Source organism: Acanthochromis polyacanthus, chromosome 7 (genome assembly GCF_021347895.1).
Source record: "Acanthochromis polyacanthus isolate Apoly-LR-REF ecotype Palm Island chromosome 7, KAUST_Apoly_ChrSc, whole genome shotgun sequence".
Lineage (NCBI taxonomy): Eukaryota > Metazoa > Chordata > Actinopteri > Pomacentridae > Acanthochromis > Acanthochromis polyacanthus.
The window spans coordinates 33158168-33181687 of record NC_067119.1 but is presented as its reverse complement, the minus strand read 5'-3'; the positions used below and the strand labels follow the sequence as shown (position 1 = coordinate 33181687).

General features: G+C 39.4%; 2 protein-coding genes across 2 annotated transcripts in view; both read left to right on the top strand.

The window, feature by feature from the left end:
- si:dkey-91m11.5 (BCR activator of RhoGEF and GTPase) overlaps window positions 1–14800 on the top strand; it is a 39108-nt gene extending 24308 nt beyond the window's left edge. The window contains 22 exon segments of the mRNA XM_051951142.1: window positions 530–637; window positions 846–906; window positions 1012–1064; window positions 1159–1299; window positions 3825–3946; window positions 4622–4739; window positions 4742–4789; window positions 4970–5050; window positions 5052–5085; window positions 6020–6109; window positions 6596–6693; window positions 6901–7032; window positions 10314–10338; window positions 10341–10372; window positions 11277–11390; window positions 11802–11876; window positions 11878–12134; window positions 12136–12176; window positions 12273–12378; window positions 13056–13150; window positions 13153–13214; window positions 13309–14800. Coding sequence (XP_051807102.1) covers window positions 530–637; window positions 846–906; window positions 1012–1064; window positions 1159–1299; window positions 3825–3946; window positions 4622–4739; window positions 4742–4789; window positions 4970–5050; window positions 5052–5085; window positions 6020–6109; window positions 6596–6693; window positions 6901–7032; window positions 10314–10338; window positions 10341–10372; window positions 11277–11390; window positions 11802–11876; window positions 11878–12134; window positions 12136–12176; window positions 12273–12378; window positions 13056–13150; window positions 13153–13214; window positions 13309–13398 — 1983 coding nt within the window. The 3' untranslated portion in view covers window positions 13399–14800.
- Window positions 14801–16123: 1323 nt separating this feature from the next.
- The window catches only part of specc1la (sperm antigen with calponin homology and coiled-coil domains 1-like a), a 32993-nt gene continuing 25596 nt past the window's right edge, over window positions 16124–23520 (top strand). Inside the window, exon 1 of the mRNA XM_022214465.2 lies at window positions 16124–16374. The gene's annotated coding sequence lies outside the window, so the exon portion shown is untranslated. The remainder of the gene's footprint in view (window positions 16375–23520) is intronic.

The window sequence follows — 23520 nt, the reverse complement described above, 5'->3', positions numbered from 1 at the left end:
TGGTTATTGATCAAACAGACCACCATCCATCAAGTCAGTAACTTTCAAAACTAATTATAGCACTCCTTAAATGTCACTCCTTCATCATTAATGATCGTTTAAAGAGGGGAGGATTGCAGGGGAGAAAGGTGGGAGTCTTTGGATGTAATCTAATGCTCAGTGGATCGTGCAACGCACATCTGAGTAGACTGCCTGGAGTCATCTCCTGGCCAGATAAAAGCCTCGCTTCACCACATGACAAGCAGTAAAGCAGTACAAAATGCTCAATAGGAGGCTGATGAATAAGAGCTACCTCAGTGTTTGCTGTTGGAAGGAAAAGATTAAAAGCACAAACATACAGGGGTTTATATATACATGTGAGCAAACATTTAGTCACACTCAATTGTATCAGTTCCCTCTTTAATGCTGTTATGCCAACTCACGCCTGAGCACAGCCTACCATGACACTTCAATGTGCCCAGTGGTGCTCACAGACTAGTAAAATCTCTCTTCTGCTGTGGAATGAATCTACTCTGCTTGTGCCCTGCAGGCCAGTCAGCTTGGAGTGTACCGGGCTTTTGTGGATAACTATAAGGTTGCTGTGGAGACGGCAGACAAGTGCTGCCAGGCAAACGCTCAGTTTGCAGAGATATCTGAGGTATGTAATCACGCTACGCACAGCGGGACTGCAGCAGGAAAGTCTTTGAAGTTGTACAGCTGCCCGGGACAAGTGATGACAGAGCAGTTTTCAGCAGTCCTAAAGAGCTGCATGGCTGCAGTAGTGCTGATTGTTTTAATTGCGCTGTGGGGCAGTACTGTGAGTTAATGAGAGTATTTTATTCTCTCTGGTGTTATTTCCCTGCCAGAATCTCAAGGTCAAAAGCACAAAAGACTGCAAAGACCAGTCGGCTAAAAATTCACTGGAAAGTAAGTACTGAGACCAATGAATGGCCAGCCTCCACATTAATCAATATTGCTATAAGTAGTTGCGCTGTGATGAGGCCCGTTGAGCTGATTCTTCCTCCTCCACAGCTCTTCTCTACAAGCCTGTGGACAGAGTGACCCGCAGCACACTCGTTCTGCACGTAAGCCAATCTGCCTTAGGATAATCTGGATCTTCTTTGCATGAAGACAATTTTTGTTTTTAGACTGAGTTTACTGTATTTTTTTCTGTTCTAGGACTTACTGAAGCACACACCATCCAGTCACCCTGACTATCCGCTGTTACAGGATGCCCTGCGCATCTCCCAGAACTTTCTGTCAAGTATTAATGAAGAGATCACCCCACGCAGACAGTCCATGACGGTTAAGAAGGGAGAGGTTAGTGTGAAAAGCTCAATCACTTTATCATCTCAGGGTTGTGTAAAACCAGGTTGGTAAAATCATTTTTGTCAAATAAATGTACACAGGTGCACTGAGTAATACAAGTGAAATATAGGATCAACTTTCCCTCCATGCTGTCAGAAGGTGCATCTTAAATTGACTAGCTCTTATAAATGAGACAGAAACTTTATTGGCTCTGAATTTGCTGGTTATCACCACAATAATTCCACCAGTTCTGTCTGAATGAAAGTATCCTAGTTTGTAGAGGAGAAGGACGAATTAGATACAGCTTGTTCCCTTTGTGGAGCACTTGTTCTCTTTGCCAGAGACAAATTCAGTGGTTTGAATAGTGTGTTACCACAGAGGCCTGGCACCGCCATACTGACTCCCTGTCCCTGAGCCGCTTCTGGTTTTACATGGTTTTGTCTTTGTCCTTATATACTACCCATGCTGCAACCTATTTTTGGTGCTCTGCTAACTCTCATGTGTGGAATTATTTTCTGACACAGACGAGATTCTGGAGAACTGAGTGCTTTCATAATGACTTAAAACAAAACTGAACAAGACAAGAGTCATGCTAAAGGCTCTGTGAGACTGCACTTTGGCATAGTGGTGCTTTGAGCTAAATGTTATCATGTTCAGTAACAGTACCCGCATGCTGATGTTAAGCAGGTATTATGTTTACCAAGTTCACAGTCTTAGTTTAGCGTCTTATGACCAAAGATGCTGCCAGTAATCCTGAGTGCAAGATGAATGTACCAAATTTCATGGCAATCCATCAAATAGTCACTGGTAACATGGCTAAAACTTAGGACTGACAGAATACTTGATTATGGGTTTACTGACTGTACTGTACAGTGTTTTATAGCACTCCCACTTATTTGATTTTCTCACTGAAACAGCTGCATGAAGGAATTCAGGATTATGTCAACCCCCACAGTTTCAGTCATATCTTAACTGGTGACAGTAAAAGCTTAAAGTATAAGGTGTCTGGAAGCTGCAGTAAACTGGATTGTGACTCAGGTTGTTGCTGACTCATCTCAGGCTGTTTGCTGTAGTCGGGAAGGAAGCGGAGTGTAGAGGAAGCTCGTGACAAAGCAGCGCAAACACTGGAGGCAAGGGGTCTCTGTGTCGCAAACCAGGAAAACCCGTCGATTACCTCGGCGCTCACTCCCATCCTTCCCTGCCGCAGTGTCAACTCTGCTTCTCAGAAATGACCTGCAGCACGCCTTATCAACTTCACTGTCTAACCAGCTCTCTGCACTGGGTGTGTGCTGGCTTACCCGTGTTTCCTGACCTCTCACTCCCCCCAGACCAAACATCTCAGGACTCTGATTCAGATGACCTGGTGGAGAACTTCCTCTGTTTTTGCTGGGAATTGGTCCTACCCACCAGGGTAGGATATTAAATCAAAGAAAGTTCTTGGGAACATTCTTCTGTATATTGTCTAGGAAGTCTGAAATCCCACAAAGACATTGACAGATAACAAACCAGGACATGACAATCAGTTTAAAATATGGGTTTGTTGTTGTACGTGATCAGCTCTTGACTAAATTTGCATCCATTGTTGATGTTTTGCAATGTACCGGCCTGTAATTACTCTGCCCATGAGTTTGTTTAGCTTTACCTCATGTACATGTCTCATTATAGTGCAGAAAAACAGCTGCATATAGTGTTAGAAGGGTGTGATCTCTGTGCAGGGGACATTTCTTGTTTTTCCATTGGATTATTGACTATTTGTGGTGGTGTTTGTGTCACAAAACAATAAACTGATGTAATCCTGCCACCTCTTTATGAAACTAGGACAGTGCTGATGGTGGTTCAGCCCTTTACCAGTACGCTACAGCCAGCCTACACTGAGCTGGAGTGTGCAGAAAATGGCAAAGGAAAATCATGCTGTAGTGATTTCCTTGTTTTTGTCAAAGTGTGGTTGGTGTGGTATGACAGAGTCTCACACGTGCAGTGTCGCTGTAAACAGCCTTAGCCCAGAGGTCAAAGGGCAGGGCAAGAATTTAAATGCACGTTGCTGCAGGAAAGACCCATGCCATTACATCCGCCTCTTAACCTCAGGCTCGATGGTTTGACGACGAGTAGAGGAAGCTCTGATATTAGAATCAGTTCCCAAATGAAAACCACAAACAGGCCATCAGAGGTTAAATTGGCTGCATACACTTACTGCCCTGTTTTGGTTGCATTGCAGATGATTTATTGTTCTGTTTATTTTGTTTACTTCAAGGCCAGAGAGCATTCATCTGAGAGCAGTAGTAAACCACAGGGTGTGAAGTAGTTACAAACATGTAGCGACATCAGCACTAACTTATTGTGAACCTTATAAAACCATTTTAAAACAGCATCAGTATGAAACTTAAATTACATATTGTACATTTAAAGGTTCTATGCTGCCATTGTCACCAATAGTGAAAACTAATCCTACACTAAGATTAGCGGAGGTGTATTTGAGACATATTAGATATGACACACTTTGTGTATATTGATGTGATTTCGTGTTTCCCTCTGTGCAGAACCGTCAGCTGCTGAGAGATCGTTTCATGGTGGAGCTGGTTGAAGGGTCCAGGAAACTTCGTCATGTCTTCCTCTTCACCGACCTGCTGCTCTGTACCAAGCTGAAGAAACAGGCTGCAGGGTGAGTCTGGGTCAGCGTCCAGCCCGAGGTTAGAGATGCAGGCTTGTGACCCGGAAAATTCACTGCTACAATGAGAGTTACTCCTCCTAGACACTTGTTAGCTCAAATTCTGATTGGCTGAAAACGGAGCTGTTCGTTGTGTCCACCAGTTGTTGCATAAAGGTTTCATGAGCCTGGTCATTTATTGGTCCTGATTAGCAGCATTTGTCAGACCAGCTGTATCCTTATTTTTTTAACCAGTTTCTCATGAAATACATTCAATCCAAAATGTCTTACCTAGTTTTGATGCAGACACCTTGCTCAATTGGTTGTCACCATTCTATGGTCTCGAGCAGTGTCCTGTCACACCACTGTCTGATTGGTTACATATCACATGAAATAGATGGTCAACACTGAAGGATAATTTTTGTTGTAATATACAGAATTTTCTATTTTGAAATGCATATCAGTCCCAGATAGGGGTTATCAGACTCCTTGATTGCTAATATTCGATATTGGAATTGGCCATAAAAAAGAAAAAGAAAAGGAAAAATGGTTGGCCATTGGTGCTGTTGGTTTCACACCACTCACAAAGAATTGTAATGAAAAGGCAGGACACATGACAGTGTTGAAGGAATCTGTGAAGTTTAAAAATGTCTGTCTTCATTCACACATTGTACTTTGCTGTTGCCACAGGAAAGGGCAACAGTATGACTGTAAGTGGTACATCCCACTGGCTGACCTGACCTTCCAGACCATCGAGGACTGTGAGTCCACTCCCATCCCTCTGGTCCAGGATGAGGAAATCGATTGCAATGGAAGATCCAAATCTCCCAGATCAAGAATGATATCCAAAGAGAAAAGGTGAGATATACACAAAACAAGAAGAAATTCTGTGTTTGACTTTGACTTAATGATTTGAATGAATTGTCTCAAAATAACTAAAAATAAAAAGAGGACCTTAAATTTTAGCATGTGAACAGAGCGAAGTCGCTCAACAGTGGGTCATGTGTTACATTAAACCCCGTTACCGTTTGTCTGCAGAGAACCACCAAGGAACCAAAGTGATTGAGCGGACTCAGGAAGAAATTATCAGAGCAAGAGTCTCTGCTGCTTCTCATGTCCCCCCAACATGGCGTTCAGAGTAGCCAACAGAAATGGCAAGTGAGTCAGGGGTCCTTAAGAAGGACCTAAATGACTGGTGTTTCAACATGTTTAAATATCAGAGTCTATACATGATTAATCGTTTATGTCAAATATTAATTAGAAATACACTACCATTCAAAAGTTTGGGGTCACATAGTAATGTCCCTTCTTTTTGAAAGAAAAACATTGTATTTTTTTGATGATGATAACATTAAATTAATCAGAAAATCCAGTCTAGACATTGTTAATGTGGTAAATGACTATTCTAGCTGGAAATGGCTGATTTTTAATGAATATCTCCATAGGGGTACAGAGAACATTTCCAGCAGACCATCAATCCTGTGTTCTAATGCTACATTGTGTTAAGCTAATGGTGTTGAAAAGGCTCATTGATGATTAGAAAACTCTTGTGCAATTATTTAGCACATGAATAAAAGTGGGAGTTCTTATGAAAAACATGAAATTGGTCTGGGTGATCTCAAACTTTCAATGATAGTGTATGTTGTGCCCATCAATAATAGTTTCGTTAATTTGCTTTTGCTGGCCCTCTGCTGCTGACACCCACCGGGTTTTCCACCTTCCTGATCTCCTTCTGATTATGAGCGGTGCAGAGTGGAGGGAGATAATTCGAGAGCAGCAGAAGAAAGTGTGAGTTTTGAGGCTTTTTTTTTCCTACCATTATGAGCCATGATTGTTCAATATTGATTCATAAACAATAGTAAAGATATTTTCCCTCCACTGTGACCTGCAGGCTTTAAAAGCCTCCTCTGAACCTCTCTGGAGCTGGCAGAGTGCTCCACGTAAACTCATGTGTGAAGCTCCCAGACTGTTTCATACTATTCCAATGGACCATGAATAAGGGAAGGTAAGATCATCACCACAGTATTTTTTTGGGATGCACTTTGTTCTACTTTTACCCTGGCTTATATTTGGTCCTTTGAATATAAGGGTTTTTCTTCCCAGATGATGAATCTTCTGGTTTATATGGTTTCCTGAATGTCATTGTCCACTCTGCGTCAGGGCTCAAGCAGAGCTTAAGTAAGCAACTGTTTCTTCTCTTTTTGACTAGAAATCATCTCCCTGTTAATTGTAGAGGTTTTACGTGGTTGTCACATCATCCTCTCTGTCAATCCCCACCCTCTCGCTCTTTCTTTTTATCTGTCTTTCTGCGGCTGTCAGCTGGAAGGGCAGCTGCAGGCGAACAAGTGGGATTAGTCAGGGACACTGTGTACAAGCGGCCTCAAATATGTCTTTGGCTCCTCAAATTACTGCGTTCTCAGACAACTTTGTTCTCTCTATTAAAAATAGGTTGTCAGAAATGACCAATTGCGTTTTAATTTATTAATTTAGTGACACAGTAATATTAGAGTTGTAAAAGTAAAAGAGAAAGAGAGCGTTCTGGTTGTCTAGAGGCTACATACAGTGCAGTCTGAGCATGTCTCAACCACATGATCAAAGCAGATCCGTATGTTTTAGTTTCATTTCAACTTAACAGTCGAAAATGCCTCTGCTAACACCCACTAGATCTGTACTGGCTCCCTGGAGGTGGATCCTTTGGCTACTTTGTCAACAAAGCCAAAACGCGTGTCTATAGAGGACTCTACAGAGCCAACTGGAACGAGGTGAGATGCAAATCAGAGTTTAAAACAAGAAGAAAGAAAGAGCCATCCCTTTATGGTTGGCCATTTATAAGAAAGGCAGTGAAAGATTGTTTTCTCCCAGATATTACTGCAAAAATCAGAACACTATTGAAAAAGGCTACAGATGATCCGGAACACGGTTTACCGGATAACATAACTTAATGGTCTTTGCTCTGTTTGCTATGCAAGGAGTTTGAGATAGAACTGGAGGGCTCTCAGACTCTGAGGCTGCTCTGCTATGAGAAGTGTTGCAACAAGATCAAGCAGAGCAAAGAGGAAGGAGAGTTCACAGACAAGATCATGGCCAAAGGACAAATAAAGGTAGGAAAGAGCTCAGTCACAGCTGAAGGTTTTTGTGAAATGCTTGTAGGAGCAGATGCTTGCATTTTCAAGATACTGACTGTTTTTGTTTTACTAGTAAAAGTCTGACCAAAAGGAAAATTTTGTGTTCAAATGAATATCATTGTTTTAGAGTTTTGACCACGATTTAACATATGCTAACTTTTTACACAAATACACAGTGTAAACATTCTGGGAAGTTAGATTTAAAATTTGGTAATAAAAATGAATTGTTGTAAAGATACTTGGATTTTTTTTTAGTCAAAAAATAAACTTTTCAATAGTTCCTGGTGGAAGAAGTTTCTAATGTTAATACTTTTCTGACTATGTCAACTTTGTTTAGCTTTTTAAACACAATTCCTTTAGTATGAATTATATGATTGTAAAAACTAATGAAAAGAAGCTGCTACTGTGCATTTTTCTATTTATTTTAGTACTGATAGTAGTGCACTTTGTTGCTGTTATAAATCATTAAATTAAGCAACGATTTTATTTTCAGTTTTACAAGGGCATGAGGAAAAGAGGATTTGCGTATCTGCCATCTTTGACCACTAAAATCAATTTACGAATTTTGAAATGAAAATCAATGATAGATGCTCTATAAAGTTTATTCATCAATTAATTAGATTATTTGTATTAGTAGACATTATGAATCATAAGCGTAAAGAACACAGATAAATGTGCACGTTTTAGCACCACAAAAGTGTGGAGAATAGCGAGAAAGAAAAAAGGAGAAAAACACTGTTTATTTTAGGTTTTTATTGATGCCATCAATTACAGTCTACTCTTACACATGGTCCATAGTGGTAATACAGAAAAATAGAAATATGTGGCAAAAATAGCATTGTGTCAAAATTTTTAGAAAAACCAAGTAATATTAACTGATGATATGGCATCAAAACATAAACTGGAATCAAAAAATCAATGCTGTCAGACGCATTATGACCCTGGGTCTTTACAATTCCGCTGACATTTCCAAACCTATGTGAAGTGAACGTTCTTTCTCATACTCTGCTGACTTCTAGTCCATCCACAGTGGTGTTTTAGTTTTGCCTAATCCAGCCCTTTGGGGGGCCCTTTACTTTGAAATGAAGTGAGCCATGAGGTTGCCACTGGGACCACTTCAGCGTGGCCCTGATAGGGTGTTGTGACAGAGGGCGGATTAGACTTTGGTTTGACCAAATGTAGCTGTTGGCTGTGCCCCAGAGTATGACAGAGGGAGAGATACACAGGGTGCTCTTTGATCAGCTAGTGAAGGGATTTCACTGTTGGACAGGTGGGTCAAAACTCACTAGAGTAGTAGAAGCCTTTAGATGTTGGCAGCCTGGGGACAGAGCAACAGTCAGGTATTTAAAGTACTGCCATGACCTGTGGTGTTTTTTTGGCCTTTAGTCTGATGTCTGCGTCAGTGGTACTGGGACTGAGTGAGTGGGCTCCACAGTTAAAAAAAAAAAAAAAAACCTCAACAAATAAGTGTTAAATTTAAGTGAGCATGTGTGAGCAAAAAAATTACATAATATTCTTTAAAAAATAATTATGGGTAATAAATAAGGATATTATAAAACAAATAAAAATACAGAACAATAAATTTATAATGCTTAAAAAAATAAATGCAAAATGTGTGAAATATTCTTTAACTTTTTCAAGGCAACATATTTCAGTAAAAGGTATTAAAGCTGGTAAATCCAGTGTTAATAAATTCTAAGAAAATGCTATGAAAGAGTCATCCTGTATCAAGTAACAGATTTTTAAACGTTATCAATATTTAGATTTACGAGGGTTAGAGATGAGGAACTTTAGACAATGCTCTGTGAGAATCCAATGATTTGCCTTAGGCAATAGCTAGCAGTTCATATCGTACAGAGCTCTCAATGCATTTGAATACTTAAGAAATAATTTAGATATGGTGAAGACAGGGCCGTGTTGGCTCTGATGTTTAAAGGTCACTAGTACTAATCAGTAATTGGCCTGAGAAGATCCTGTTTAGGCTACCTGGATGTGATATTTAAGGCCGCTCTGCTCACAGTGGCAGGCGTGAGCACGTCGGTAATGAGGGTAGGAGGGGATTCTCAGGAGTTAATCCCCAAATCCATCTGTGAAGTAGAAACAACACAGCGAAATGCGTGAGCATGGTCGGGCAGGCTGCGTGGCTTTGTTCCTTTTCTGACTCCCTGTGGAATGAAAGGATTGGACTCTAAACAATGCTGACATATGAAGATGAAAACAAAAAGTTTTTAATACTCAGTGAAGATGACAAGGATTCTTCATGACGATGTGACAGCAGCTCGTTATCCAGAGAAGAAGGTCCCACCGCTACAGTTAGTGCAGTGATTTAGAAAAATAGTGATATCTGTGGAACAGTACGGCTTTCTTTCTTTGTTCGCTGTCAGTCAGTGGAAGGAATATTTCGCAGTTGAAGAAACTCTGAATGCCAGAAAAGATGAGTGAGTTGTAATCATGCTGAGGAGGACATGTGGATCGGCCAACAGCAGGGTGGGAGAAGGGACATGGCTCTGAGGAAACCCCGAGTACAGGGCGCGTCTGGTGGGCAGAGTCCGCAGCAGTCTGCTCCGACCAAAGGTTGACCGATCTGGGATGTAAGAATCTGTCTAGGAGGGCCCTAAATAGTGTGTTTGTTCTAAAGGACGCCTTGGAGTCTACGTTAAGTACAACCATCTCCTGGAAATATTCAAAACCCTATTTTAGTCCTTCACTGTGTATTATTATTGGACTTCATCTCTTTTAAGACTTAAAACAAGTGCTTGATGACAAAAAATAATATATAATAAAAGTGATTTTCACTGAACAAAGGATTATCTGAATAAGATTTGATGGTTTCTTTCCTGAAAGAACATCTGCCACGTTGGATAGACTCGGTGCTTAGTGGCGAAGACATGATGTTTATGTACTCATGCCGATCACTGTAAACAAAGGCTGGCACTTTCTTATTAGTCAGATGACTAAAGGTAGATTAGTGGACGAGTTGACACTACTGAGCATATGGAGTTTATGTTTATCTGAGGGTGTGTGAAGTCATTGATACAGTAATTTTTATATTTCTTAAACATTTATTTTCCCCCACTGCAGTTCACAAAATGACTTACTTGTTAGCATTTTGAATGAAACAAGGTGCTCATTTCAATTCTAATTTGATGTGGTCAAAATATTTGTCACTTTTAGTTCTGATGTTTGAAATAATTCAAAATCGGTGTGACTATTAAGTTAAATTTTCGTTCATCATAAACTCTATCCTTTTTTCAAAGCTGGATCCACAGACGCTGCAGAATAAAGCTGGCAGAGGACGGTCATCACCATGAACGGTGTAAGTCTTCTCACCGACCCAGAGACAGAGAGGCAGGAATTAACAATGACACTTAAGATGACTTCTGATTGACCGCTTCAAATGTAGAGACAAGGAAATTTAGTGGAGAAGTTAAATTGATGATATTTTTCATCTGAGTCGTCATTTTTGTACCACTAACGGTTAGAAAGTATTAGATAGCACTATTAAAAGCCTTAAATATGCTTAAAATCTACATCTATGTTTGCAAAAACCTTTATTTTATTACTTTATTTGTCAAAACAGAAAAACAAGGCAGTTTTGATTTCTAGGATGCACAATGATATCAGCATCATTATCAGTATCAGACGCTAGAGGCCCAAAATAGTTTTTTTTTTCTCTTTGGATACATCAAATATATTTACAAGTTATCATTATTATTATCTCTCCTCTTCTTTTGTCTTTCCCCTTAACCTTTGAATTGGAAGCTTCAGCTTTGTAAATGAAAAGGATTCTAGTAACACAAGTTGTAAATGACAACAGTAATGAGCTGATGGGATGGATTAACAATTTAAAAAACATAGTTACATGCATTAAACGAGATAATTGGTTAAAACTTCATTTCTTCCTTTTGCAAACGGAAATATGTAAACAATAAAATACATCCTTGTTAAATTCCATTCAGTGCAATTTAATACATTCAGGAGATGTCGTGACAGTTTTCATTGGCCTGGTATGGACATTAGCTTTTGGTTTCTACTGTTAGCTAGCATTAGCTAATTTTGATTCCTATAAAATTTATCTAGCAACTGAGTGTGATGCTTCATCACATATGCTTCAGCAGTTACTGTTATCTTGTTGTCACAGCAAGATTTATGTAGTCAAACTTTAAAGATTGCTACCAAATGTTAATCTAAAATAAGTGATTTTCTTTTACCTGTTTCAGATTGAGGTGAAGCTTTCCATGAAGTTCACTGGCAGAGAATTCAGTTTGAAGCGAATGCCTTCCCGGAAACAGTCTGGCGTGTTTGGAGTGAAAATCAATGTAGTTACAAAGTGAGTTGTTCATATATGTACAGTGTGTGTCAGTCTGATGTTACTATTTGGACATTACATGCATTGTCATGTGTGTTTTTTTTTTTTAGAGACATGTCAAGATATGAATAATTACAAACTGTGTAATTAAATGAATACTAGATACTGAGAAGTTAACACAATATGGCACCTAATTAGCATTTTGACCTATGTATGAAGTAGTTGCATTTTAGGATAACTGGTTTACTAACAGCAAACAGTGGTGTGCATGGGAAAATGTGGTGTTATTTCTTCACTGCTCTTGACTGTGCCACAAATTGATGAGCTGCAGTAATTTCAGCCACGCTCTGATGTGCTTGCAGTATTTCTGATCTGTTGGATTGTTAGCAACCCCTAATGCCTTGTTTCTGTGTGTTGTTTGTCCTCACCAGGCGAGAACGCTCCAAAAGTCCCACTCATTGTGCGCCAGTGTGTGGAGGAGATTGAGCGACGAGGGATGGAGGAAGTGGGAAATCTACAGAGTGTCTGGTGTCGCAACTGACATCCAGACACTAAAAGCTGCCTTTGATTCAGTTAGTTCACTTTTTCTTCCAGAAATATTTTGTCAGAAGTGCTTTAATCTCACTGTGCAGCTTGTATTATTTGATATTCGTGACTGTTGTCTCATCTGCCCTGCAGACAACAAGGACGTGTCTATCATGATGAGGGAGATGGATGTAAATGCCATTGCTGTAACGCTGAAGCTGTATTTCCGTGAGCTGCCAGAGCCTTTTCACCGATGAGTTGTACCCCAACTTTGCTGGAGGCATCGGTCAGTCATCACTTCTTCATTTTCTTTTGTTGGTCAGGAGAACATAGATGTGTTTTTTGACCAGCGGCACATTCGTGTGTGCTTTTCCCCTGCAGCTCTGGTCTGACAGTGTGGCCAAGGAGAGCTGCATGGTCAACCTGCTGCTGTCTCTACCAGAGCCCAACCTGGTCACTTTTCTCTTCGTGCTCGATCATTTAAAAAGGTAAACAATTTTCATTAGTATATATTTTTGAGCTGCTTTGTATTTATGCATTAGTTCTACAGCATATGTTTCACACCTTAGGGACATTTTATTAAGATATACTGTTTAAAATGGACCTGTAGGTTCAGTATTATTGTTTATAGCACTAGGTGTGAAGCATAAGTGTCAGTATTCATGATTAACTGAAACAGTATTATTTGGAAAAAAAACACAGATGTATGCATTGAAAAAAGACCGTGCAACTATAAAGGAAGAAATACATTTTCTCTCTTATGTATGAAGTGTTTCTTTCCTGGACAGACTCCCATTTGTTCACTTGACACACTCAGTGGTTTTACTGCAGAAGTCTTGCTTAGACTGTTGGAGAGGATAATGGTGACTAATTTTTGCTAATGTTATCACATTTAAGATATTTTTTGATTCAGTTCACGTATTTAATTACTCTTCTAATCTTGTGCTAATGCTGCTATGCAATGATTTGTCCTTTTACACAAATCATTTCAGTGACACCTGTAGTCGCACTTCTTCAGCAAAATAACAGAAACCTTAATGTTTTTAAGCTGACAGTCATCTAAAGATTCAAGCTGAGTTAAAACTTTCAGTGACATTTGGTAAAGATGTTTGTCCTGGGATTTTGTATCTGTAAGTTCAATGTTATTTTTTGCTTGTTCTTACAGAGTGGCTGAAAATGAGGGCATCAACAAGATGTCTTTGCACAATCTGGCTACAGTGTTTGGTCCCACTTTACTTCGGCCCTCTGAAAAAGACAGCAAATCTCAAGCAGCTCTCAGCCAATCTCCATGAACGACAGCTGGTCTCTGGAGGTCATGGCTCAGGTAAAACCCATGTCAGGATAGTGATAAGTGAGACCTTTACATTACATGTGGGCATGTGTGTGTGTTTCTCATCACCTCTTGTGTGTCTCCATAGGTCCAAGTCCTTCTCTACTTCCTTCAGCTGGACAGCATCCCAACACCTGACAGTAAACGTCAAAGCCTTCTCTTCTCAACTGAAGTATAACAGGAACATCATGAGTTTGTCTATAAATGCCCTGCTCTGAGGAGGAAGGTGGGCTGCTTCATGAGATGGATGCTGCTTAGTAGGCAGACTCGCTGCTTTATTCTGAGGAGTCTTCATTTAGCCACCAGGGGGAGCCATCGCCCCGCTTAAAACTGGAAACAGCCACCATGACCAAAGCCATTTCTTTTAGAGATGTGATGAGCATGTGTGGTCTGTTTGCTTTAAAGCTTAACTGCTGTGTCAGTACAAGACATCTCTTTGTGATGTATGGACAAAATATATCATTCCTTTTTTATTTAATTCAAACTTTAAGAAGCAATATTTACTGTACTTAAACGTTTCCCCTGCCCTGTTCTGTCACTGTGCACATTAGCCTGATAAGAAGGGGATCTCTGCTGTTGCTGGACTTTGTGAGGTTTATTTCTGATGTTTGATGATGAATGAATGAATGAATACATGAATGAATGAATGAATGAATGGTTGGATGGATTGACATTATTTTTAATGTATTTTTCCCTAGAAATGTTTGACTTGGTTTAAAGCTCACCTGTGCCAATGTTTCCCTGCTGATGACCAATAGAATATTTCATTTATCCTAATGTTTACACACACTCTGAATTTTGTACAGAATTTAAAAGTATGAGACTGAAAACTGTAGCTAACAGACACCAACATGCAGGCATGTTGACTTAACCATTGAAGGTTTTTTTTTTTTTTTGTGCTATACAGTTTGTGTAGTGATCTTATTCAGTTTGCAGGTTCTTGTAGTGGTTAAGGTTGAGACAACTTTCATGTAGATCTGAGTGCTTTCTGGAGGTGGTACAGAGAAGTGAGAAAGAAATCATTCCAGAAAAAGGCACGGCCTAATTCTTACACTTATGGAATGTATACTGTTCAGTGTGTAATTTGAATTTCACAGTTGTCTTTTAGTCCATATTTCACGTGTCCACATGATTCTTTTTTTAGATTCTGTTTGAGTTGATGTATTCAGCTGGAGTTCATATTTGTATTGCTTTCTGCATTCCTTCTCTGTAAGTCTTTAACCATTATATAACAAAACCACACTGCTATAGAAGTGAGAGCACCTGGAGATTATCTAAAATACCAGATATTTCCCTGTAGGACCCTCGAACGCACATCCATATATCCAAATATCCTGAGTTCTTCACTGGTTTATCATCCACACACCTAGTATTCCTTTTAATACTCTGTGAAAATACACTGTGTGCTTGCATTCATATTTTTTCTTGAAATCACTACAAGTATTCAAGCACTTGTTAGCACAAACTGTAACCCTGAAGGCTTTTGATTCATGTAAAATAAGCAATAACTCTTAGTGATTCTTAGGTTGACCAGTGTGTCATGTATGTATGATTTATGTAAATAAAAACTTGGTAACCTTTGTGATGTCCTCCTTCAGTATAAAGTCTCATTAGGGTGAGTAATGGTTGAGTCCTATTTTATCAATTAAATGTACTAAACTCATATCAAAACCTTATCTAGGATGCAAAGTTTTTTGGGGTTTTTTTTTTGTTAGTTTTAACAGTTCTGCGGACCTCTGCAGCCAGCACTAATTATAATAGAGCTGCAGCAATTAATTAATTAGTTGTCATCTATCAAATTAACTACCAAATATTTTTGATAATTATTTTTTAAAATCTAAATTACTTGTTTCTAGCTTTTGATATATGGAAATTTTCTGGTCTACCTGCTCTTTTGTCACAGTAAACCCAATATCTTTGGGTAGTGCACAAACAGGGCATTTGAAGATATCATCTCGGGCTTTGGGACACGTTGATTGACATTCTTTTTCCAAACAACAAACTAAAAAAAAAATCAAGAAAATAATTCACAGATTACCCCAGAATAAGAACAATTGTTACCTACAGCCCTACATAATAGTATGTTTATTTATTAGGAACTTTACAAGCTTTAAAAAAGTGCTTTCTAGATTAAATGATTTAGAGAATAAAAATTACAAATCAGAGGCAATGTCCAAAGAAAATTCTGAAAAAAAGAGGCAAGTCACTTTTATGTATACAGCACATTTAAAACAACCCCTGTTGTGTCAAAGTGCTGACCAGTAGAAAAATACTGTTGTTAATTAACCTAAAATATTTTTTTACTAATAGTGTGCAGAATATTCCATTTCTGTATACTGTGTAATTACTGAGATTTCTCAAATTCAGTCCCCTATTTGACTAAAATGAAGCGTTCTAATGCTGTCAGCCTTGTTATTCTTTTAATCTAAACTGAACCAAAGTAATGAATATTTTGTACATGGTGAAACATTGCAATATGCACAATTAAAATTTAAAAGTAAAAAAAACAAAAAAGTGCAAATGCAGGTGTAAAATGTCATTTATGCCAACACCCAACTCTATAAATGAATAAATACATAAAACTATGTTTTTTAAAATCCTTTCTCAAACATTTCAAAGTTTCTTCTCCGGTAACCTCTTTCATAAATTAAGCTGTAAAAATTCTGGGAGTAAAAAGCATGCTCCAAACATTTGTTTCCCAACAAATTTAGTTGATTGATATAAAATATCACTGACATACGAAATAGTGTGATAATAAGCAAAGTAGATACATTTCAAATCATGTGAGGGATTTGTGTAAACCTAACAGATTAACACTAATCCACTATCTAGTCTTTTGGACAGTGTTTTCCCATTTCATCCACTCACTTTAAAAGTGTGTTCAGAGCCGTGGTCCTGCTCCAGGAGTGATTTGGAGACACACCAGTGGGTATTTATCCGGGCTGGAGGCAGAGAGGTGAGGCTGATGCTGAGGTGATGCAACCAGGGGAGGGGGCTGAGGATCATCTGGCTGCTGCCAGCGGAGAGGAGCTACCATCCGAAACCGATGCTGCCTTGAGCCGTTACAAGTTGTGGGATTAGCCAACTCCTAGCAAATGGACGTTCATCGGGCTCCAATCAGTTTCTCTCGGAGGAAGAATTAGGAGAACCTGAGGTGAGAATGTTATCAGTTTACTGACACAACGCTGTCTTTATGCCGGCTATGCTAACATTGTTAGCCTAATGATAGCGCTAGCAGCCTTAGCTTCGGCTCTGCTTACTGGCAGCAGTGGTAAAATAACTCACTGGAAATAAACACAAGCATCCACAATAAAGTTATGTTAATCAACCACACTCGATTTCTGATTTTGTTAGTTTTAAATGGCAAAATAATTGTTGTTTTAACCCCGAGCAGCTTTTAGTTCAGCCGTAAAGCTAGCAAAATAATTTACACTGTATAGTGAATACTTTCAAAATAAATCAAGTTTTTGTGTTGTCGCCTCGGTGTTTATTCACAGTAGCAAAGAAGAATGTTTAATGAACCTTTAGGGGACACTTTCTGAAGGTTTATTTTTGCTGCTGGGTGATATTTGCTGGTAGTTTAAATGCTGGCTCTATAAAACATACGAAAAATATTTCAGCTGACTCAAAATATTTGCAGTTTAAACCATACTGCACTTCTATCCACACAATGCCTCCGATTTTTTACGCCTCTATTTTCGCTGTAGGCTGAAAATAGCTGGCTTCAGTGAATGTTCGACACAATTACTGTAGTTTCAGTAGAGGTGATTCAGGGTTGTGCTTACGTGTCTAGCTCAGTGCTTTTGTTTTGAAAGCGCGTAGCCAATCAAGAAGTTCGTCCACTGAAATTCCCTGCATGCCTGACACTAATGCTAACTAACTAGCTAGTTGTGTTATCTCCTTGGGTTTAAGTTGCCATTTGGTCTCTCGCAAGATACTACTAACATTTGCTTACTCCATAGAGTGGATTAGTTGTCATTAACTAAAAGGTTTGTTTGGTAACGCATGTGTCTTTGAATAGCACTGTTTGAGGGTTAAAGCTAATGGTGCTGCTAATGAAGGTGGAGCCCAGCATAATGTAAGTTTGCCCCCCTGAGAAGAGTCAACACTGCATTGATGTTGCAGCTTGTCACTGTGTTTGAGTTGCTCCCGACTATTTGCTAGTTCAGAGATGTGGCCTCTGTGCATTCTTCACTAAATCCTCCTCTCACATACTCTCTCCTTTCAAAATAATCTGTTCTAACCCAGTGACCACAGATCTTTTCCAAGTTTCCTGAAACTGTTTTTCAATAACTCACTCTGCAAATCAATTTCCAGGAGATGTGACTTGCAAGCTATTTCTTTTTGGCTCCACCTAATCATTGCTTTGCTTTTAGAAAAATATTTTGGAGGAGGCTCTCTAGTCTTGGAAACTTTCCCTTTAGGTGACACTCATTAAGAGGCAGGAAGGAAATGTATTTCTATGACAGGTTTTCCACATAGATGACTCACAAGTGCATCTGTATTTAAATATACATATAAAATTTGGTGGATTCTCTGGCTCTATATTTCCAGGTGTATGCTTATGATGTTAAATGTGTTAAAGAAGTAGCTCAGTTGGGCATATTTTTAGAGACATATATTTCTTTTTTAATCACATCTGAGGTATTAAAATACTGATCATCGTTGTTTCCCAAAGCCCAAGATGACATCCTCAAATGTCCTTTTTTTGTTCAAAACCCAAAGACATTCAATGTTCTGTCATTCAGAAGGAAAGACACTAAAAAGTAAAAAACTGGAATCAGAAAATTCTGACCTTTTTTGCCTGAAAAGTACTCAAACCAATGAATCGATCATCAAAATAGTTTGGGATTCATCTAATAGTTGGAAAAAAATTAATGAATGAATGCAGCTCTACTCTATGGAATGTTTCTTCATAGAAATGGCTTAATGAATTGCTTTCCAGGCTCTGATATGAATAGCGAGGCATAGTTTGATAAATGAGATTGAGGGTTTGACAGTGTCTGGTCTGTCTCAGGCAAACTGGTGCCTACTTGTCCTTTCACAAATAGTCACTCTTGTAGGGCTGACCGTTTTTTTTTTTTTATGGGAGACGCCACCACAGGAAGCTGATGTTATGGCAAGGAAGTGCCTCCCCGCAGTTAAAGCATGAATAAGGCAGGAGAGCAGAGGAAGGGGTATTTACTAGACCACCACTACCCCCACTCTCTCAGTTCTATTGCTTGGCAGTTTCTTCTTCGTACTTAGTCTCAGTCTCATGCTTTTGTTCAGCTGTCCTTAAAGGAGCTCTGTGCACATTTGCTTGTTGGCCAGCCTTGGATCTGATCCATTGCATTCATTGTTGCTGAAATGAAATACTATAGCTTTATTTAATTTGAATTCAGACATGTGTCTTTGTTCTCTAGCCTTATGGGGCTTACATTATATGGCTACGTGGTTACACTTTGTTTGTCATGTGTGCATATAATTCTGTTCACAAAATAATCAAAACATTATTTTACTGACACATAGTGGTAGATATTAGAATATATATGAGGCACAATTGTTACTTTTATATGCTGTCATTGTGGCCGATTATGTCTTGTAGATTCCTGGACCAACAATCTACCTTCCTGCTCAGTTGACAGTGAATCACTTGGCTAATATTTAAGAAAATGCCTGCCAGCTCCATACAAACACGATGGACTCTGCCCTCTTCATTGTTGTTTAGCTATATTTAAACATGAATCCAGTGTGATGTTGTGAACAGTCAGCACAGTCATGTGGTGTTACCTGGAGTCATAATCAGTGCTGTTTGTGATACTGTAATTCGTCACAGATGCTGGTGTAAAGCACAGTAGTGTTAAATAAACACAAGATTTTGACCACATTTTCAAACTGAAATAAGTCAGAATGAAGGCCCTCTGTGTGCATGGATGGTTATTTTAAATGTGAATCAACGAGAGTTTAGAAATGGCATACAAGCAGACTGTTTTGCCGTAGATAGCATAGATCTACATAGTAAAGAGCATACTGGTTTCTGAAGTGAGAGAATAAAAGAAAAGCCTGCTGACTCTGCCCCATTTAGCTGCTCTGTTGGTCCCCAGCCTGTGCTCCCATGTCTATTCAGACCCAATGAAAAGCGCTGTGCTCCAGCTAGCAGCTCTCTGTTTCAGACATCTGCTTTGACACACATTCAGCTATTCACAAACCTGGGTAGTTGTTGAGTGCACATGTCAGTGCTTGAGGGGGGGGGTGCCTTGCACAATTGAAACATACTGTATGTGTTATACATACACACGTGGACAAAATTGTTGGTACCCCTCAGTTAAAGAAGGAAAAACCCACAATTCTCACTGAAATCACTTGAAACTCACAAAAGTAACAATAAATAAAAATTTATTGAAAATTAAATAATCAAAAACAGCCATCACTTTTGAATTGTTGATTAACATAATTATTTAAAAAAAACAAACTAATGAAACAGGCCTGGACAAAAATGATGGTACCTCTATAAAAGATTGAAAACTATTTGACCAGAGTGACATGATTAACTCAGGTGTGTCATTTAATTGACATCACAGGTGTTTCCAAACTCATAATCAGTCAGTCTGCCTATTTAAAGGGAGACAAGTAGTCACCCTGCTGTTTGGTGAAAAGGTGTGTACCACACTGAACATGGACAACAGAAAGCGAAGGAGAGAATTGTCCCAGGACATCCGAAAAAAAATGATAGACAAACATCTTAAAGGTAAAGGCTATAAGACCATCTCTAAACAGCTTGAAGTTCCTGTGACAACAGTGGCTCATATTATTCAGAAGTTCAAGACCCACGGGACAGTAGCCAACCTCCCTGGACGTGGCCGCAAGAGGAAAATTGATAACAAATTGAAGAGACGGATCGTTCGAATTGTATCCAAAGAGCCCAGAGCAACCTCCAAAGAAATTAAAGGTGAACTCCAAGGCCAAGGTACATCAGTGTCAGATCGCACCATTCGTCGTTGTTTGAGCCAAAGTGGACTTCATGGGAGACGACCAAGGAGGACACCACTGCTGAAAAAAAGTCATAAAAAAGCCAGACTGGAATTTGCAAAAATGCATGTTGACAAGCCACAAAGCTTCTGGGAGAATGTCCTTTGGACAGATGAGACCAAACTGGAGCTTTTTGGTAAGGCACATCAACTCTATGTTCATAGACTCAAAAACCAAGCATACGAAGAAAAGAACACTGTCCCTACGGTGAAACATGGAGGAGGCTCAGTAATTTTTTTGGGCTGCTTTGCTGCATCTGGCACAGGGTGTCTTGAAAGTGTGCAAGGTACGATGAAATCTGAAGACTATCAAGGCATTCTGGAGAGAAATGTGCTGCCTAGTGTCAGAAAGCTTGGTCTCAGTCGCAGGTCATGGGTCTTCCAACAGGACAACGATCCAAAACACACAGCCAAAAACACCCAAGAATGGCTGAGAGAAAAGCGTTGGACTATTCTAAAGTGGCCTTCTATGAGCCCAGATCTGAATCCCATTGAACATATGTGGAAGGAGCTGAAACATGTCATTTGGAGAAGACACCCATCAAACCTGAGACAACTGGAGCTGTTTGCTCATGAGGAGTGGGCCAAAATACCTGTTGACAGCTGCAGAACGCTCATTGACAAATACAGAAATCGTTTAATTGCAGTGATTGCCTCAAAAGGTTGTGCAACAAAATATTAAGTTATGGGTACCATCATTTTTGTCCAGCCCTATTTCATTAGTTTGTTTTTTAAAATAATTGTGTTAATCAACAATTCAAAAGTGATGGCTGATTTTGATTATTTAATTTTCAATAAATTTTTATTTATTGTTACTTTTGTGAGTTTCAAGTGATTTCAGTGAGAATTGTGGGTTTTTCCTTCTTTAACTGAGGGGTACCAACAATTTTGTCCACGTGTGTAATTGCATACATGCAGAAATATAACCCAAAGCACAGGCAATACAATTAGATATGCAAAAGCAGATGTGGCTGTGCAGAGATGCAAACCAGAGCTGTGACTATTGATATCACTGTCTTGTAAAAAGTGATGTCATAAGTTCAGTCTTTTGTGGAAAAGACCTGACACCACATTCTTAATTTCTAGTACAGTATTTATTTGTTAGTGACTTAAGATAGTGAAGGTGGGTCTCATTTATTCTTCTTTTTCTTCAAATGAGGACATTAGTCACTTGGTGGCGTTTATTTGCTATTTAGCACCTGTTATACATCCAGAACTTTCTTCGTTTCTTTGTGGTTTTAAGGTATATGTTTAGACTTGCAACACAAAGCTGTAGTGGTGCTAGTCATGTAAGACTGAAAACAACAAAAGCTTTTCAGACATTATATATTCCCTCCAAAATTACACACAAGGGCACTTAATCTCCATATTAAAAATGTATGAATGTCAAAGCAAATTATATTTATTCAGTATAAATGTAAAAACATACTTGTATATCAAAGTATTCCACAAAAAAACTTTGATTGTAAATGATGAATCGATTCAAAACTGTTCAAATTGAGGGCAGAAAAATATCAAAACATCCAAGGCTGGCTTAACTAAAGATTGCAATTGCACCGTGTTTGTATTTATTTTGTCATCCTTTATATTGCAGGATTGCTTCAAAAAGTCAGAACCTGGAATCAGCCAGTTTCTGTAATAGCTGTGGTAAAACTTTCCTCCAGCAAAGCTTTCAGTTCATGCCTACGAGAGCATCAACAAGCTGACATTTATTTGTCCTTGGCATCCCATAGGTGCTCTAATAGATTGAGGTCAGGGCTCTGGGAAAGTTATTCTAAGACTATGATGTTTTCTGAGTGGAATATTCTTTGAACAGTGTTGGTATGTTTTGGATCGGCATTCTGCTGAAAGAGCCACTTCTCTCACTTGAATGATTTTTTTTTGGCACATCTTTTAAGTTTGCATCCAAATTTTCCTCTGAACATTACAAAGTTCATGATTCCATCAATAGATACAGTACATTCACACACATGATTGTAAGAGCCATCCCAAACTTTGACTTTCCAGCCTCCATATTTCACTATACCTGTGGTGCAGTCTGGTTTGAATTCTTCCTGACTTTCTCCACACAAACCTTCTGCCATCACATCCATGTTGGTAGAATTTTGAACTCAACTGAAAATAACACACATCCACAAAACTATTGTCTTTTGTGCATGTTCTTTTGCAGCTAAGCCGTTCCAAGGTCATTAGTCATGGATGTATAAAGTCAAATGCAATTAACAAAGGTGCTCTGAACAGAGAAAGAGTAGGTGTAGCTCATCACATAAAAATGTTCCAGTCAGTTTGACAGTCAGATCTTATTCAGAAACTTCTTTGTTCCCATTCAGAGGGCAATATTCATGCTCTCTAAAGTGAGAGCCAGAGCCATGTTTTTTCTAAGGATCAGTTAGCAGTATATTATTTTAGCTTATTCATTTTCTGAAATAACCTTATGAACCTCCTGAAAATGTGCTCATAGTTTCTTGCCATAATGCTGTGACATCTTTAGTCATGGGAAAACAAATGCTCTTCAAGTACTGCCATGACACAGAGAGTAATACCATTGGGATTTAGATGATAATAAAAACTAGACTTCATTTAATATAGCAGCTCCAAACTAGTAAAAGTGACATGGTCTGTGAAAGATGCATAAAAACGTTAGGTTACTCACGTAACCCCGGTTCTCTGTTAACCGAGTGAGGTATCTCACTATGGGAAATGCCCTCTGGTGTGACCGATCATGGAAGCTCCAATGACACCACGTCTGTCATATGACAGACCAATCATCTCGAGATGCATGGGGCAGCCTGCCCCCCTTATAAGCGCCCCTGCGCTGCACCCACCATTCTCAAGCGTATTTCTTCCACCTCACTGATGCAAGTAGGGCAGTGTTGTGAGATACCTCACTCGGTTATCAGAGAACCGGGGTTACGTGAGTAACCTAACGTAACCCACAAAGCCGCGACCCGCTATGGGTCGACACCCTAAACCCTCCCCAAGGGCTAGCACACAATTAAGATGTACCCACACTCGGGACTGAATGAGCCAGAGACGTCTCGGTCACATCCAGCCTGTAATATCGGATGAATGTGTGTGGGGATGCCCAGCTGGCAGCGGCACAAATATCCCTCACAGATGTGCCCTTGAACAGGGCCCTTGAGGTGGCCATACCCCTGGTGGAGTGGGCCCGAAGCCTCTCCGGGGACTGCAACCCACGACTTTCATACGCCAAGATTATAGCCTCCACCACCCAGTGTGACAGGTGTTGGTGCGTCAGGGCCCTCCCCTTGTGAGAGGGAGCCCACGAT